The following is a 19,247-nucleotide window of genomic DNA, read 5'->3' on the forward strand; positions in this document are numbered from 1 at the left end:
GTACACACATGTGCAATAACAGGTGTATGCTTTATAGGTGTTATACTACATGGGTGCCTTACTACATTTTGTGTACCTGACACATGTATATATTCCTCACACATGAAGAGTACACATCTGTATCATGTTCACATCATGTGTGGAAATATACATGTGTACACAACACAGGTGTATGTAACAGATGGTTATAATGTAAGTGTTCTACATAAGTCTTTATATCATACAGGTTTAACACCTATATGGGTAATTTAAACAGGTCTATAATTAAACTAGTGTATTTAACATACATGGTTATGTTCACTTAAAATAGAAATAAAATACAACCCTGTCCATCTTTAGTTGTCTCAGAAAATAATTGCCAAAAATTTCAAAAGTTTTTGAAAGTGTATTTACAAAAATTGTATCATTTGTCTGGATTTAAACAGCAGAACATAAAGCGAAACATTTTTAGCCAATCAGATGACAGGAAAACAACCTGCCCTGCTGACACTGTTCAGCATATATACTGATTGGTCAGTTGCAATCATGCATAGCAGAATTGGTGCATTGCAATATTAAATAGGCGACTTAAAGCTTGTGTGTGTATGTTCATGGACAGGGCTGTTCCTAGGCTACAGATACTAATGTGTGCTATAGTTCAATAATTTATACCTAAACAGACAGTATACCCAAACTTCAGCATATCAAAAATACATCTTTATGTAACTCTCACATATTTTTTTTTTTTTTGTATAAATCATACTAATCAAAAAAAAAATTATTCTTAAATAAAACTTCGCATCTGAATAATTTTTTTCATTTCTTTTGAATGCTGTCTTTCTTTTTATGTTTGGGTTACCATCATACTACAACAACAAGGAGAAGGCATTTATCTCTGTATACCACAGATGTAAATCAGTCAAGAAAGAAATGTTAATTTAAACTTGATAAGAAATACAATGAAAAAAATAAAAAATTACTCATATTTTGTCATCTTTTTTTTTTTCGTGTGAAATATCAAACTGGAAAACTGGATTTACAACAAACAAAACAGAGAAGAGTTTTATAAATGTACTATATTTATCATATCATAAGCCCAGGGAGCCACATCATAAATATTGACTTGGAGTAATCAGGTTTATAGCTGAACAGTGAGATTGTATTTGCTAGCATTTTCATTGAGATGCAATAGCCATAGGTGGGCTTATTACCAGACATGGGCTTAGTGACAGATAGATATGGTACCAACTACGTTACAAAATTTAGATATTTATCACACACATTTATAAAAACACCTAGAATTTTTTTTTCCATCCAAAAGGCAATCATTAGATATTATTCCACAAAACAAAATCTAGAATTTGACATTTCTCATGAAAAAAAATGATGATTGGACAATTATGGATATGAAAGAGATTGAATAAGATAAATTTGAGAATAACATCAATTTTAAAACATCTGTGGTGATACTGAGACAAGCAGCATTCTGTATACAACACATAATCTTTGCTTACAATATGGAGTTCTGACAAGAAGCCATTTCTGTTCATGTTTTTATCCCTATAACTGGAGTTTCAATTCTATATTAGCATGGAAAAATAAAGTAATATTGAAACTATTGAAAATATCAATATAGATTATTTGTCATTAAGAGTTAAATGTAAAGATATATAACTAGTATGTACGATATCATTTGTGAAACAAAATAGATATAATGCTAAATAAAATTTTGATTTTTTTTTTTTTAATTTTTCAAAAATATAGTTAAAATTTCATTTTTTATTTTGAAATTTCATCATCAGAAATAGCTCCTTTTCTTTGAAACAACTACAAATAAATTTTAAGTAAAGTTTGAGGTGTAGCTTTTGAACAATGTTTAGATTGGAAGCATGGCATTGTAACAGTAATTGGATTGAGGGCTTTTTTTCTAACGCAGTGAAGGTAACAGGAACGCATACAAAAAAAATTGTAATTAACAAGTGTAAGAACTAAAGAACTTCTGTTACCATGAAAACATGCTTTTGAAAAATTTCTCTAAAGGATTAATTTCAACTAAGATTATTTGAAAGAAAAAAAATTGGAAGAAAATTTTTAGCAGAAATAAACTATTAAAATCCACATGATACCGAGTCTAAAATGTCAAAATATTTTAATCTAGATTTTTTTTTTTTTAAAATCCAATCAATGGTGGGCACACTGGTCAAACAACAAACAGTCTAATTCTGCACTAGATAATGCATGTCTACTCTCATCGTAAACAGGTCTAGAGCAAGCTACCAGTTCCAAATGAAAATACGGACCAGTCACATCACGCAAGACAAGGCTAAATCACCAGCATACCACTGTCAAAAATTAAAACTTGTCGCTAATGAGCTAATCATCAAGTGCTATTTCTATCTAAAACAATTAGCAGGTCACTGCTTCACTTCGCTAAACAGCTAAAATTATCATCGCTAAACATCTAACACATAATACTAGAAGCTAAAGTCCTATATTTCAAATTATTGGGTTTATATAACAAGAACTAATCACCTGGCAATAATTTAGCACACACTGTCAAAATAAAGTATGCATTCTCATACCAATCTTCATGCATGAGCCTTTTTTTTATGACTTGATGCCAAGAAATTTATTCAAAATCAATCCCAATTCAAAATAAAAAAATACAAAATAATTATAAATGCCAATATTCAACAAAAATTTTTTGTCAGGTTTTGTTGAGAGACTGTGATGAAATCTGATTTTCATATGTTTTTTATTATGAAATAAATACTTGTAAGATTTATTTCTATGGAAATCTTCGCTCTATTACTGATTTCCTGTACATTTATTTGTAAAGCCTTCGCAGAATCAGGCAATGTTAGATTTAGGGAGACAAGTGCAACAAGTTTAACATGAAGATTGGTCACATGATGAAGGAAGGGAACCCTAAAAATAAGATATCAAAATTAAGAAATAAACGATAATGAGGAAATATCAACAATGTACCTTTCGGATCTTCTTGTTTCTTGTCCTGGAAAAATAAAACAAAATCATTCAATAGAAAACAACATCAGATCTTTATAAATAAAAGATCAATAAAGCTACTATTAAATGGATTCACTTTCTTTAAAATTTGAACCTACTGAACAAATCTCTTCACATCTATCAGAATATGTCAGTAATTAAGTGGTAAAAGTTAAACATAATATAGTTTTATCAACATCATAAAATTTTAAATGATCTTTCCCCAAGGATTTTTTTGAAAATCTTTTTCAAATCAGTTCTGTTATGAGAAGATAAATTCTAGAATCAATAGAAGGATGAAACAGATTGCATGATCTGTTTCACTTTATAAAACCAAACAAGCTTAAATGCCTCCAAACCTCCCCTCCCTTTTACTAATGGTAAAGTAACACACTGACAAGTGTCAGATTTCCACCCCTCATCTCTACAATAATAAACAAAATTACATGTGATGGAAAATGTCAATCCAATCATAGGTAAAGTAAATAAACTACAAATAACTTCTCAATTATATCTAACTCAATCATAAATGCAATGAATAGCAGCCATCAAAATGACATTAACAAATAAACCGTCAAAGTACACCCCAGACATCAAACTCTATCCTAATACACCCCAGACATTAAACTCTATCCTAATACAATTCCGGGACAGCAAACTCTACCATTTCCAGATATCAAAATTCTCCTAACATATTGCAACTCCCTGGATATTTAATGTAAATAGAAATCTAGACAAATGGCTACAACTCTGTATACACATTGTACATTGTATAGTCCATATACACTTTTTTCCAACCAACAATTTCCTGTACGAGAACTTTTACAGTAATTTTACAAATTTGCAATAGATTTCTCACAAAAGTTGTTACAGTATTGCCCAATAGAATAGTTTCTGTGATCAAAGAAAATCTGATTTTGAAGTACAGGAAAGTTTGCTCACAGAAACCTCTATAGCAGGGTTTCATCCCTGGTCTTTTTTAAATCTCTTTACTGATTTTTGAAGAGCTACCGTACAAATATTTCAAGTACTTTGCATAAGTGACTGTATTCAACCATCAGCATAGAATGACAACCAATGCCATTGACCAAAACGCATGATATTGAATTTCAATGTTGGAAATTTTGATCACAACATTTGTACTATAAAACAAATGGTGACGAGAAATTTCCATTTCAAAAAAAAATGTTCAAAGTACTGTAGAATTTTTGAGTGGGATAGATTTTTGTAGATTCAAGTGTTCTCTTGATCCAGGAATTCATAAGTCCATGAACATAACCTATATTTATCCGCAAAATGAAATGTCAATTGAATATTAAATTTTTGAAAACCATGAAAATTTCGCCCCACAAAAATTTGTAATATTACAGTATATATGATATTCAACTTAGGCCAAAACAAAGGCTTACCTTCTTGCCCTTTTGGTCCTGCTGTGGGTTATCTGAAAAAAAGGGGAAAAAACTATGCTGTATATATTCATTAACAAATGATTATCATGATTTACAAATTAGATTTCTTGATTCCGTTATTTTTTGTACTTTCTAGTCAATATGAATTTTTTTAATGGGCAGACTATGTATCACATTTATCATATAAAATTACAATTCATATCTGTATTACACTTAACAGACCCTAATCATATCTGATCCCTACCTTTGACAGACAGACTAGCCATACACATATCTGACACTTACCTTTGACAGACAGACTAGCCATACTCATATCTGACACTTACCTTTGACAGACAGACTAGCCATACACATAGCTTATACCTACCTTTGACAGACAGACTAGCCATACACATATCTGACACTTACCTTTGACAGACAGACTAGCCATACTCATATCTGACACTTACCTTTGACAGACAGACTAGCCATACACATAGCTTATACCTACCTTTGACAGACAGACTAGCCATACACATATCTGTCACTTACCTTTGACAAACAGACTAGCCATACACATATCTGACACTTACCTTTGACAAACAGACTAGCCATACACATATCTGACACTTACCTTTGACAGACAGACTAGCCATACACATATCTGTCACTTACCTTTGACAAACAGACTAGCCATACACATATCTGACACTTACCTTTGACAAACAGACTAGCCATACACATATCTGACACTTACCTTTGACAGACAGACTAGCCATACACACATCTGACACTTACCTTTGACAGACAGACTAGCCATACACATAGCTTATACCTACCTTTGACAGACAGACTAGCCATACACATATCTGTCACTTACCTTTGACAAACAGACTAGCCATACACATATCTGACACTTACCTTTGACAAACAGACTAGCCATACACATATCTGACACTTACCTTTGACAGACAGACTAGCCATACACATATCTGACACTTACCTTTGACAGACAGACTAGCCATACACATATCTGACACTTACCTTTGACAGACAGACTAGCCATATATCTGACACTTACCTTTGACAGACAGACTAGCCATACACATATCTGACACTTACCTTTGACAGACAGACTAGCCATACACATAGCAGACCCTGCAACATTCTTTACTTCCACTTGGTAGTTTCCAGCATCCTCTGGGTACACCTCTGGGAAGTAAAGACGACATGTTCCCTTGTCGTAGGAGATTTTGTACACATCAGAAGCAGCAAGAGGCTTATTGTCTTTGAACCATGTAACTTCTATCGGCTCTGTACCAGTCACCTTGGCGATAAGGTCAACAGCATCCCCATCAACGACATTCTGTAAAAAGAAGACGTCAATGAAAATTCAAATCATAAATAAAACTTTCCTTTCAACAAATGAAAACTAAGGCTTATAAAGTGAGATATATACGACTGGAGATGTTTCGGCTGATCTTACTTTTGGGGAGAGCTTCTGCGAGAATTTGGGTGCTTCTCCCTTGATCTTTGGTTGAAGGGCTGCAAGATAAGACATTAATTAAGCATTGATAAGTGAAATACAGATTGCATAAAACATAATTTCCTCCAAAGAAAATTAACCGATCGTACAACAAGCACTAATAAGATATTCACAGATATATATATATATATATACACAGAACATATATGTGATATGTACACACTGACTACCCGCTAAAGTAACATTGCTGGTTCTGTTCCTTGGATTTACACCATATACTGATCTTTATGTTTACAACCTTCTCATTAATACATTACAAACAGCCTGTATACATTACAGCCAGCCTGTATACATTACAGTCAGCCTGTATACATTACGGTCAGTCTGTATACATTACAGCCAGCCTGTATACATTACAGTCAGTCTGTCTACATTGCAGTCAGTTTGTATACATTACAAACAGCCTGTATACATTACAGTCAGTCTGTATACATTACAGTCAGCCTGTATACATTGCAGTCAGCCTGTATACATTACAGTCAGTCTGTATACATTACAGTCAGCCTGTATACATTACAGTCAGCCTATATACATTACAGTCAGTCTGTATACATTACAGCCAGCCTGTATACATTACAGTCAGTCTGTATACATTACACCCAGCCTGTATACATAACAGTCAGCCTATATACATTACAGTCAGCCTGTATACATTACAGTCAGTCTGTATACATTACAGCCAGCCTGTATACATCATAGTCAGTCTGTATACATTACAGCCAGCCTGTATACATCATAGCCAGCCTGTATACATTACAGTCAGTCTGTATACATTACAGTCAGCCTGTATACAATACCTTTGAAGTTAACTTTGGCATTGGCAGTTGCCTCTCCTCCTGGGTTCTTCAGGACACATTTGTAATCTCCTGTGTCAAGGTCAGACGGCTATCAAGAAAAGAATAAACACTTCTTACACAAAAGACTGGGCATATCTATCTTAACACATTCTTGGGAGTTATACAACTGTCAGGGACATATCTATCCTAAAAAAGTCTGTGGGAACAATTGTCATCAGGTAAGTTAAATAACACAAGTTGCTAAGATGAGATAGATAATGTTTACTCTTTTAATCAGAAGCTTTACTACAAGTCTGGGTATAAAAACTTACATTGGTGATTTCCATGACAGCAAAGTAGCAGTCATCTTCATGGGCTATATCCAGGAAATAGCGACCCCCAGATTTAATAGGCTTGTTCCCAAAGTACCACATTGCTGTAGGCTTGGAGGCTGATGCTACCTTCAGTTCCATGACAAGGCGCTTTCCTCCATCTTCAAGCTTAATGGAAGGTGGGCCCTTCAACATTGGAGGGGCTTCTTTGCTTCTACAACACATAATTATAAACAACAATTAGAATTTTTATTAACAATTTACAATTTTAGAGGAGATTACATTCCATTTCAGAAAGTTAAATCTTTGAATAAGTATGTCTATTAATCACCTGAAATACAAACTTTATACCAAACAGTTACAGAGATATGACATTTCTATAGATTATGACATTTACGATATAAAAAAGTATTTTAATAAAACTATGTATCTACACGTTCTTATTTTAGGAGTATAGCATGCTAATCATTATAATATTCTTTAGCTAAAAAGTTTTGTTTTTTTTTTTAAATGGTACAATATAAACAATGACATCTCCATTTTGATAATGAAATATAGTTTGCCAGTGTTGTTTGTCTAGCACAGGTGCTGGTTGGGGAACTATCATCTGTGTAAAAATTAATTAAAAATTCTGACTTCTCTGTACTGTGGAAGAAAAACATGAGAACATCAACCGTTGAAATGTTAAACACACTGTCAGTGAGACCATCTGGTTTTTCTGTTTTTAAGTACAAAGTATGAAACTCTGAAGGACAACATCTATACCAGTTACTTTAGCGATAATTTACAACAATATGATATTGTCAGTATCAATTAATTCTCTACAGTTTTTCATAGATACAGATAAACATCATGAACTGATTATACAAACATGCATAAAAGTTAAGAGATATGATGGTATGGCCTCCTGTCATCAGTTAAGACAATATATATATATGTAAGGTTTTAATGTATTTTGACTTTCACAAATACTATGTGCATCTACTGGCCAAGGCAATATCATTGGAAATAATGCTTATAACTACAATTAACAGGCAAAATTAGTGAGTACAAGAGTACAAATACAGGTCTAGTGTTTAGAACTACAGCTGTAAAACTACAGTACAGTCAGGTCTTGTGTTTAAACCTATAGCTGTAACACTACAGTACAGACAGGTCTAGTGTTTAGAACTACAGCTGTAAAACTACAGTACAGACAGGTCTAGTGTTTAGAACTACAGCTGTAAAACTACAGTACAGACAGGTCTAGTGTTTAAACTTATAGCTGTAACACTACAGTACAGACATGTCTAGTGTTTAAACTTATAGCTGTAACACTACAGTACAGACAGGTCTGGTGTTTAAACTTATAGCTGTAAAACTACAGAACAGGCAGGTCTGGTATTTAAACTTATAGCTGTAAAACTACAGAACAGGCAGGTCTAGTGTTTAAACTTATAGCTGTAACACAACAGTACAGACATGTCTAGTGCTTAAACTTATAGCTGTTACACTACAGTACGGACAGGTCTAGTGTTTAAACTTATAGCTGTAACACAACAGTACAGACATGTCTAGTGTTAAAACCTATAGCTGTAACACTACAGTACAGACAGGTCTAGTGTTTAGAACTATAGCTGTAAAACTACAGTACAGACAGGTCTAGTGTTTAGAACTACAGCTGTAAAACTACAGTACAGACAGGTCTAGTGTTTAGAACTACAGCTGTAACACAACAGTACAGACATGTCTAGTGCTTAAACTTATAGCTGTTACACTACAGTACAGACAGGTCTAGTGTTTAAACTTATAGCTGTAACACAACAGTACAGACATGTCTAGTGTTTAAACTTATAACTGTTACACTACAGTACAGACAGGTCTGGTGTTTAAACTTATAGCTGTAAAACTACAGTACAGACAGGTCTAGTGTTTATACTTATAGCTGTAACACTACAGTACAGACAGGTCTGGTGTTTAAACCTATAGCTGTAACACAACAGTACAGACATGTCTAGTGTTTAAACTTATAGCTGTAACACAACAGTACAGACATGTCTAGTGTTTAAACTTATAGCTGTTACACTACAGTACAGACAGGTCTGGTGTTTAAACTTATAGCTGTAAAACTACAGTACAGACAGGTCTAGTGTTTATACTTATAGCTGTAACACTACAGTACAGACAGGTCTAGTGTTTAAACCTATAGCTGTAACACAACAGTACAGACATGTCTAGTGTTTAAACATATAGCTGTAACACTACTTTATAAATAGGAGTGGTTTTAAACTGATACCTATACTGCTACAATACATAGACATTAAAAGTACCAAGGCAGAGACAAAACAACTATTCACAATGCAGACTTCATTAAACCTGTAAGAAAATGTCTGCCCACATATCTGGGGGAAGAAAGGCGGTGAACTTTAGTGTCTATAATATAAACAGGTAGCAGAGTTGCCCCATTCACTGCCGACCTACAGTTACATCAAAGGGTACCAGTGGTAGGCCTGAAGCTAGGTTCACTTTGTTCCTTTTTCTACCAGTTATATCCAGTAAAATGATTGACTTAATGGGTCTGTGTGTAGCAACACTCACAAGAAACAGGCTAACAGTCTAACTCAGCATATAGATCATCAGTATTTTCTCTAAATTTTACCATATCCTATATGAAGCGAGGCAGTCTTTACTATCAAAATGGGAAAGCTACAGTATATACCACTGTATGTACAGACTTCTGTATGTATAGATTTCTGTATGTATAGACTTTTAACAAAATACTGTTTGGAACAGTGAATACATCTGTGATATGATTTACATATCTATATATTTCTGAAGATAATACAGAAACTATTAATTAAAGAAATAAAAATTTCTCCATTAATAAATTATCGATGGTGTATATCAAAAAATAATTATTTACATTTATAATTGCATGAAATTATGAATAAATATAGATATGGTTAATGGCAAACCTCAAAGATTTCATTCAGTTGATTGTATATGGTCTCTTTATTAGTAGATTTCTACATGTTCTTATTCTTAATGACAGTCTTAAAATTACATTTTAAAAATAGAACACAGGTATTTCTATCCTGAATGACTTTATCGAGAAATTTGTTCTCTATGTGGAGGTAATCAGTCAGTCTGACATTGCGTATTGTTTTAATAGTATTATATAGCAAAAAGCTTTCTGTATATTGTGTTGTTATCCCTGAGTTGATACTTACGAGAAATGAGCAGCTAGCAGTTGGTACCTGCCCAGTCCATTCATTCTGTTAGTCATTTTCAACTTTGATGTTATTCCTATAGAAGTTTTACAGAGATCTCTAATACTTCACATCCATAGATTGATCTACCACACAAATGTCAAATTCCAAGAGTTAGTGGGAACCAACCGTAACACCAGTAAGTTCCCTGAAACAGTTCTAGCCTTCCCTGACATCCAAAAATCATGTAAAATATTTAACACCAGTGAATTCCATTTTGTAGATTGGACGAAATGGAAAGCTTCAGAGCCTGACTGAGTAGCTACAGTAGCAGCAGATGATGTGGTCTACCCTACTATATTGGGGAGGGGGTTCCACAGCCTACCTGCAGTACATCCTCCCATACTAACACCAGATTGTGGCATTTAACATTCAGAATTAGATCTCAACCAACAGCCTGCACTTTTAATAGGTTTTATTCATTTTACATTCAAAAGGCAGGAATTCCATAAAAACGACAATAAACATCAGCAGATTCCATGTCTGTGGCAGTATGGCCACCCCAGGGCTGTCTAAATAAACTCCTTCAGATATGTTAGCTTAACACAAATGAATTAGATTCCTTAAAGTAGGTTTATCTAGAACACTGAACTTCCATGTTTTTGATATCTTTTAAAAAAATCTCAAGAGAGAATTGTTTTTTTCCCGAAGTTTTGGTATTAGATGAAGTCAGGAAGACAAAACTACAAGAGGTCAACATCATTACCACGAAGATTGTGTGCTAATGCTACTGAAGTATGCGTCGTGTAGACTGTAAATACTGCATGCATTTTAATCTATTCACTAGAAATACTGAAACTAATACATGTATTTAAGATAGACTTGATCTACCAGCTATCTATATACACAAAACTATAAATAGCCCTCGTCATCATCACAGTGGATGTTGGAGTTAGATATCAAACACAACATCAATACACAATATCAAGTATAGGGGTGATACTACGGATCCCACATCTGTGTCAATGTTACAGAACTTACTAAACTATAGTCAAATCGTTTCAAATGTCATCAGCTATCAGCCTTTTTTTCAAAATTCAAAACCACATTGACACTTGTGTAAGATTCCCTTTATCACATTTTGTAAAGGTTCTTATATTAGAGGGGTTCAATTTTCATTATTTTTGATATAAAAATTTCTTCAGAAAAAAAAAATTTAAGAGTAGCCCATAGCCTGTTTAATGGCTTCCTTGAAAAAAACATCCATTTTTGTTTTTGGTAAAACTGCAAAAAAATTTGAACTCTCCAATATATCAAACCTTTACAGTTACTCAAACTTAAGTTCTCCAAAATCAATGTCCTTGTGAGACAGGTGAATATTGACTTAGGTCATGCATTTTTCTCCATTTATGGCATCACCGGTATCGATTACAATACACACAGTGTATATGACAGTGGGCTTTACATGGCAGCTAGCTAGGGCAATTGGAAGTTATAAACAAATATCTATATACTTGAGATTCCGACACTTTCTTGGGGATATTAGATAATGGTATTGTCACTTTTTGAGTAGACAACTGAACTCAATATTTGAAAGTTAGTGAACCAATATGGGTATAACAGGCCCAATGGGCCCAAATCACTCACCTGTTCATAAGCTTACACAGAAGATTGTCAGTTCAATAAGTCAATTTCTGTACACTTAAAAACATGTTTCTCAAGAATGCTACTGTACAAATTCCATGACCTCAGATGTGTATTACTTGTTAAAAAGACGAAATTTTAAATTGACGAATGTCACTGTGAGGTGGGTTAAGATCATTTATCAATACGCTTGATCTTCTGGTTTTATAACTGAGAAGTCATTTGAGGGCTTAACATATTTGGCCCTGTGATCTTTAAAATGGGTCTAGATCAGTCATTTGAACAAACTTGGTAGCCCTTACCCTCAACATGCTACAGGCCAATTTAGCACTCAGGGCTTTTTGGTTGTTGAAAAGAAGTTGTTTGACCCCTGTGCCTTGGAAGGTGGGTCAAGGTCATTCATATGAACAAACTAAGTAACACCACATCAAAGCTTGCTACAGAACCAATACCGACAGCTTGGGCCTTTTGACCATTGAGTAGAAGTCATTTGAAAATTTAAAAAGATTTAACTGCTCTGATCTTGAAAGTGGGTCAAGGTCATTAATTTGAAAAACTTGGTAGCCCTCCTCCATTCCTGCATGCTGCAGGCCCAATATCAGCACCCTTCATCCTTGGCCTTTTCAGATATTGAGAAGAAGTAGTTTGAATGGAGAAGTCTGTATGGATGGACAACAGACACAAAATGGTTAGCAGATGGGGATCAGCTGACTACAAAAGGATGATGGATACATGCTATGTCAGGTGAGCTAATAACTATGTTGGTTCATCATGATTCCACAAAATTTTCTCCCCAACAAAATGACCTCAATCTCAAGTACTACACAATATTGACAATACAGGCAGTGGTAAACTGTAGTTGGACACCGTGACACATATATGTTTAGGTGCTGTTGATGGAGTATGTATTTAGGGACGTATTCAGGGTGCACCCAATAAATATATATATATACACATATCATTTTACCTTTTTTTCAGCCTGCAAGAAAAGTCAAATAACACAAATATAAAACATGTTTTTCTATCTACAAAGTTATCATTCTACCACTGCAATAAAACGAGATCTTCCTGATGGCTAACAACTACGTCTGCAGTCTAAGGCATTCTTCACTGCAACACCTTCAACGCTAAATCTAGACTACAGCTCATTCCTCACTGCAACACCTTCAACGCTAAATCTAGACTACAGCGCATTCCTCACTGCAACACCTTCCTCACTATCTGTGACCTGTAGCATGTTCCTCACTGCAACACCTTTTACGCTAAATCTATACTATAGCGCATTCCTCACTGCAACACCATTAACACTATCCCTAGGCTAAAGCGCATTCCTTACTGCAGCGTCCTAATGCTGTATTTTTAGCCTAGCGCATGTGGCACTGCACCACCAACAGCTGTTTTAGTATTTTAGCCTAGCGCATTCCTTTTAATCCCACTATTGATATTCTATATGACGAAAAGAAAATTCCTTTGTTATCCGAACATAGATATTCTATCTGAAGCCTAGCGTAGTCTTTTTTATCCCAACTTAGATATTTCATCTGAAGCATATCATTTTCATTCTTATCCCACCCTACGTATTCTCTTTGAAACCTTGTGTATTCATTTTTAATCCCAACCTAGATATTCCATCAGAGGCAAAAATGCATTTCCTGTCATCCCTTGTTACTCTACCCGCAGCAAAGCATATTTTTTTATATTCTGCCTTTTATATTCCATCTGAGGCATAGCATATTCCTAGTTTTGATGCTAGTGATTGTATCAGTAGCCTAGCGCAATTAAAAACTGCAACGCCCGAAACACTGTCTATGTACCCTAACATACGTCAAACTACATCCCCCTGTATATCCGAGACTGTACATAGTGCTTAATACAACAAGTAGTCTCTTATCATTATAGACAAAGTAACTCAAGCAAGTCTTAATATTATTATCTGCATACTAACTACACTTATTTCATAAAACACATGATAATTACATTTCTAAATGCATTTCAAAGAAGAAAACCTACATTCCAAAGAAACTTACGGCTGTTTATCGTCCGAATCACTATTTATTAAAAGAAAACCATTTAAGTGAGAAATTCATTTTGTTCGTTAAAAATATTCAATATCTTAAACATCCCATAGATACCATATGTTGCACCATTCATATTCCAAAATCTAAGATATTTACAGGATGAATTTGTCTACATCCCCACTAGATCTACAGACTTATCAACCAAAAACAGAATGATACATCTCAAAGACAAATAAAATTATACACTTCATCTACAGGACTCCTAAACAATAGAATTCAACTGTACACATCTACAAGACACCCAAACCATAGAATTCAACTGTACACATCTACAAGACACCCAAACCATAGAATTCAACTGTACACATCTACAAGACTCCCAAACCATAGAATTCAACTGTACACAACTACAAGACTCCCAAACCATAGAATTCAACTGTACACATCAACAAGACACCCAAACCATAGAATTCATCTGTACACATCTACAAGACTCCCAAACCATAGAATTCAACTGCACACATCTACATGACTCCTAAACCATAGAATTCAACTGCACACATCTACAAGACTCCTTAACCATGGAATTCATCTGTACACATCTACATGACACCTAAACCATAGAATTCATCTGTACACATCTACAAGACACCTAAACCATGAAGTTTGACGGTACATCTACAAGACTTCCGACACTGTGGTAATCTATGTATATCAAACACATTTGTAGTCTCCACATGTGACCTACAGAATTTGACAACTACTACTATTGATGGTGTCAAGTTTATTTACAATCTGAAAAATTAGGATACTAAAATGTTTAACTGGGGAGTTTACCGACCACAGATAAGGAAAAGTTTATAGGAACCAGTGATTAGTTTAGGAGCCTGCTGCCCTACTATCTCTCTATTCATCTTTCTCATTTTATCAGTGTCTGTGTCAAACCAAAAAAATCGCTAGTGTTTTAGAAATGTATAGTATATATGTGTACATGTCAAAATGTTTTTAAAAATTCTATTTCAATTTTTATATTACATTTGATAAAACTGTGCCGTTCAGATTGATGTCATATTGATAAAAACATAAGCATCCTTCAATTTGATATTTTCTTTATTAAACCGAGACATTTTTTATTTATGAAAAGTGTATTCCTAGTATACATTAAGTTTTTTATCAAAAAATTTTACAATTAAAATACAAAAAGATGGAAATTTTTCAAACTTTTTGTTCAGTTTCCTCTGCCGTTCTATATAATCTACACAATAAACAACAAGCTATTTTCTAGTTAAATACTTTATCTTTCCTTGACAATTAAATTAAATAACGTATCTAGCAATCATATCATACATACGATTCATGCCACTTTTGTCAATTAGCATTCAATTTATTTGGGAATTGAATAAGTTCTGATTACAAAAAACATCTCTCCGCGCTTCTTAACAATTACTGAAATAATTAAATGTGATGTGTATCACTTGGAGATCACATCTACCATCTTATATCAGCCTCAAAAATCTGCTCTAATAGTTTTACTGAATCTACTCATCACCATCTTTACTAACATGTTTAAATTACCTGGCAGATCTAGTTATCAACCCACAGATCAATGTAAGCCACACAGTAAAACCCACACTATATCAATCAAAATGGTTCTAAGACTGCCATTATCTTTCTATAAGCTCCGAGACAGAAAACTCTCTCAACTGAAGACACACGACTGCAATGTACACCAAAGTATACCCTCAAGTCTGAAGAAATTCTAATCCACTCTGCATTATTTACACTAATTAGAAAAGTTCAAACAATCAAACTTACCCCTCAAGGTTGACGGTGACTGTGGCGTTACCCTCGCCGTGGTCATTCTTGGCAGTGACTTTGTACTGACCACTGTCTTTTGCCGTGAAACTCTACAAATATAATCAGAACATGATTTTTAACTGAATTGCAAGGTTAACTGTACATGTTTGTTGGTTTTATCATCCTGTGAAATACCAGGATCATTTTTAGGCCGGATTTCATTGTATCAGCTGGTGGCTGCCTCACTGAACAACTTACAAGAGGCCCATCGCATGTCATCCAGAACTATTTCAGTTAAGTGTCTTGATATAGGACACAACCATATCACCACTTGACTAGCCAATTTCTCAGCTTCCTGAGAAACACTAACCACCACAGGTAGGCAGTATCAAACCACGCACCTCAGTTCTTCAGCCAAGGTTACGTTGTCAAAGACTCTACCGACTGAGTTATCAAAGCTCCTTCAATACAACATGTGTATATGAAAAAAAATCTTGGTAGAGGTTGTGCATGTTTGTCCGTTTTCACCTTAAGGAATTATATGAAATTCTGGAAACTCGCTATCATTTCAATATTAATCCTTATAGATTAGTTACATTGACTTTAACGAACAAAAATTGCACTAAGTTTGAATAATTTTTTTATTTTCTTTTATGTCAACATGGCTTAGCTTTTATCACAGCCTCACTGTTCTAGTGCCACTATAGTTGGTTACTGCTGGCATCATTCAGCAAACATTTAACATACAATATCTTTTTAATACATAAATATGAAATATATCTATAAGTAACAAAAGGGTTTAATTTAAAGCTATGTAAGGAATTAATCTGTTACTGAAGATTCAAAAATCCTACTTTTCAGATTTTGGCACTAGGCATTCTAAGGAGGATTATTAATTTTAGTCAAATTGAGTGTAGTGATATCAAAAAAAGTTTCCATTCCAATCTTAAGGCCATGTGTTAAATGTCAGGTGAAAACGTTTCACGATTTTTCTAACAAATTACTGATGTTATCATGGCTGTGTATGAGAGTGCAGAGTTAGTTTATACACTAATGTAACTCACTGCTGATTGAACGGAAACCATCACCAAAAAGAATAAACTAACTTCAACTCTAAATCTCAATTCCCGAGACAAATATTACAAATTTTATCATTGAATTACCAAATATACTATTTATGTAACAAATTCTCCTCTGTATCAGCTATTTGATCATAAATATTCAAAACATCATAATTTAACCACATGATCAGTAAGGATAGTTTTTTGCTCCAATGATAAATATAAGTTATATCTTCTTGTAACTTAAACATGAGCCAAAATGTATCCAAATATATCCCAACAAACCCTTCACATACCTATAAATAATTCTATATTTTGTGCTGAGTAATCATTTTAACAACTCAATTTACGATGGCTGTATAAAAGCACCACACATAGTATATATCTCACTTTTCTAATGGTTTTCACATTTCAATCATTTTCTGAAACAGGAAATCTGAAGCAGGAATTCGAATTATTTATATAGGAAGTTGATTACATATACACATGTATATGTACTTAATCGGCAAGAGGAACAAACACTGCTTAGTCCAAACCGAACTAGTCATATAAAAATTGTCCGAACAGAATCTATAAGAACCAATGGGTTGTGCTACTAGACCTGAGGTAATACAGGTTTTCATAAATGGTACTGTTATTTCAACTTTGATTTACAACATCGAGAGTTCCTACGTTAAAAATAAATTTTTATAGTTCTTAACGTAAATCAGAGTTTTTCAGTGTCACTACATCTAGTCATCTAACATCTGGTTATATAGACGTTTAAAATCACGGGCAGAAGGGTGTTTTAATGAGTCAAAAATGAGAGAAAAATACCTTATAATCAACTCTGTTGAGTATCTATAAACTCTGTCTGTAAATGACTTTTTTTCGTAATGGTTAGACATTGGTGTAACCCTGTTAAATACTAGCTGTAAAATCGCTCAAGAGATCTTCCCTTTAACTGGATTGGTTGAGCATAAGACTAATAGTAAGCCAGAGGTTCTGAGTTTGAATCCTACCCATCCCAGTAAACTAAATTATGACCTTTGTCACATTTTGACTTAATTAGATCTAAAAATTGATTCTGAAATTTTTTAATACTGATAAAATGTAAAGATATATCTGTTCTAGCAGTTTATCGTGGTTTAAGCAGGTTCTGATCAAAATCATGTAAGTTGGAGATATCATGTTTCTCTTGTCTGTTTAAAATATCATATAATTGGCAGTAACCATGGTCTCCACAAACGTTTACTAAATCTGACCACTGTATCATCTATAGGTATTTTTCTATGGACTGTAGTGTGTAAGTATCCTTACCATAACATCCAAGAACAACATGTGTTCATCGCCTTTGTCTGTTGTCCTCATCTTGTAACGGAAGTTTGGAGTAATAATCCTGTTATCTTTGAACCAGGTGACGATGGGCTTGGGGTTAGCCATACATTTACATTCAATGACAAGGTTCTTATTCTCTTGGTTCACCACTGGTTTGTCTGTGAATGTAGGCGGGGTTCCTGCAGGTTTCGGCTTAGCACCACCTGTAAAATACAAATGGCAATTTTTGTCTTTCACTTTATGGGAAAATTTTTTTTTTTTTTAATTATGCATTAGTCAAAGAATTATAACATAGGATCTGCAGATTTGTACCTCATAAGGCTTCAGATAGAATGTTCACAACAATAAAGTGTTCCTTCGAAACAAGAAAATGCCTCTCTGAATTATCACAATACTTTTAACAGAAATCACACGACAGCATGACTAGACATTGTACATGATCATCAAACACCCAGCCAAAGCACTTCAATAACACAGATTTAAAATTTCTTTTATTAACCTACAATACACCAATACTGTACCAGGATTTTCAAATTGAGAATATTTCACTGGAAACCAAGATTATTACACCTACCCTGGAAGTTGAGGGTGATGTTGGCGTTAGATTCCCCAAGGTCATTGGCCGCAGTACATTTGTAGGAACCTCCATCTTCTGTCTGAGGATCCTGAAAGCAACAAAGACAGAAAATTTAGAACAACTTACTTGGGTACAAATTCTAAAACTGTAGGGTATATCATATACTGAGTGATCGCAGTCTGCCTAATAAGACCACCTGAAATTACAGGTTTTTTGTTTAGTTTATTGTTGCTTGTTGTCCTGTCAACAACCAGGGTCATTTAAGGATGTGCCAGGTTTGGTTGGTGGGGGAAAGCCGGAGTGCCCAGAAAAAACCACTGACCTGTGGCCAGTACATGGTGACTGCCCCATGTAGGGCTGGACCCCGTGAACCAGAAGAGGAGGGCTAGTTATAAGGACAACTAGAGGTCTTAACCACTCAACCATCATGGCCCATTCATTTTCTTTTTTTTTTAAATGTTTGTCTTAAACAAACAAAATGTGATGGATACAACCAAAACGTGTTAAATTATTTGATTCGTAAATAAATCTGTTTTCTTTTTTTATGTTTGTTTATGTTTGTAAGGTTGAGATAGAGAAAACTACCACCTACTGTAAACAACATGTGTTATAAACACA

At 34.2% G+C, this 19,247-nt stretch overlaps 1 protein-coding gene across 4 annotated transcripts in view; it reads right to left on the reverse strand.

The window, feature by feature from the left end:
- Positions 1–19,247, reverse strand: part of LOC132544860 (twitchin-like) — a 147,763-nt gene that overhangs the window by 95,153 nt on the left and 33,363 nt on the right. For 2 of the 4 annotated variants that reach the window (XM_060208511.1, XM_060208507.1), the window contains 9 exons: positions 18,627–18,717; positions 18,035–18,255; positions 15,693–15,784; positions 7,028–7,241; positions 6,717–6,804; positions 5,860–5,918; positions 5,496–5,739; positions 4,395–4,426; positions 2,968–2,992 (listed from right to left, as the gene is read on the reverse strand). In XM_060208511.1, coding sequence (XP_060064494.1) covers positions 2,968–2,992; positions 4,395–4,426; positions 5,496–5,739; positions 5,860–5,918; positions 6,717–6,804; positions 7,028–7,241; positions 15,693–15,784; positions 18,035–18,255; positions 18,627–18,717 — 1,066 coding nt within the window. Of the gene's footprint in view, positions 1–2,967; positions 2,993–4,394; positions 4,427–4,638; positions 4,662–4,720; positions 4,745–5,495; positions 5,740–5,859; positions 5,919–6,716; positions 6,805–7,027; positions 7,242–15,692; positions 15,785–18,034; positions 18,256–18,626; positions 18,718–19,247 lie in introns of those variants that run through there. The other 2 variants (XM_060208509.1, XM_060208508.1) reach the window with 2 other exon arrangements.

This window comes from Ylistrum balloti, unplaced genomic scaffold (assembly GCF_031769215.1).
Source record: "Ylistrum balloti isolate Yb309-2 unplaced genomic scaffold, AGI_CSIRO_Ybal_v1 Utg369812, whole genome shotgun sequence".
Classification (NCBI taxonomy): domain Eukaryota; kingdom Metazoa; phylum Mollusca; class Bivalvia; order Pectinida; family Pectinidae; genus Ylistrum; species Ylistrum balloti.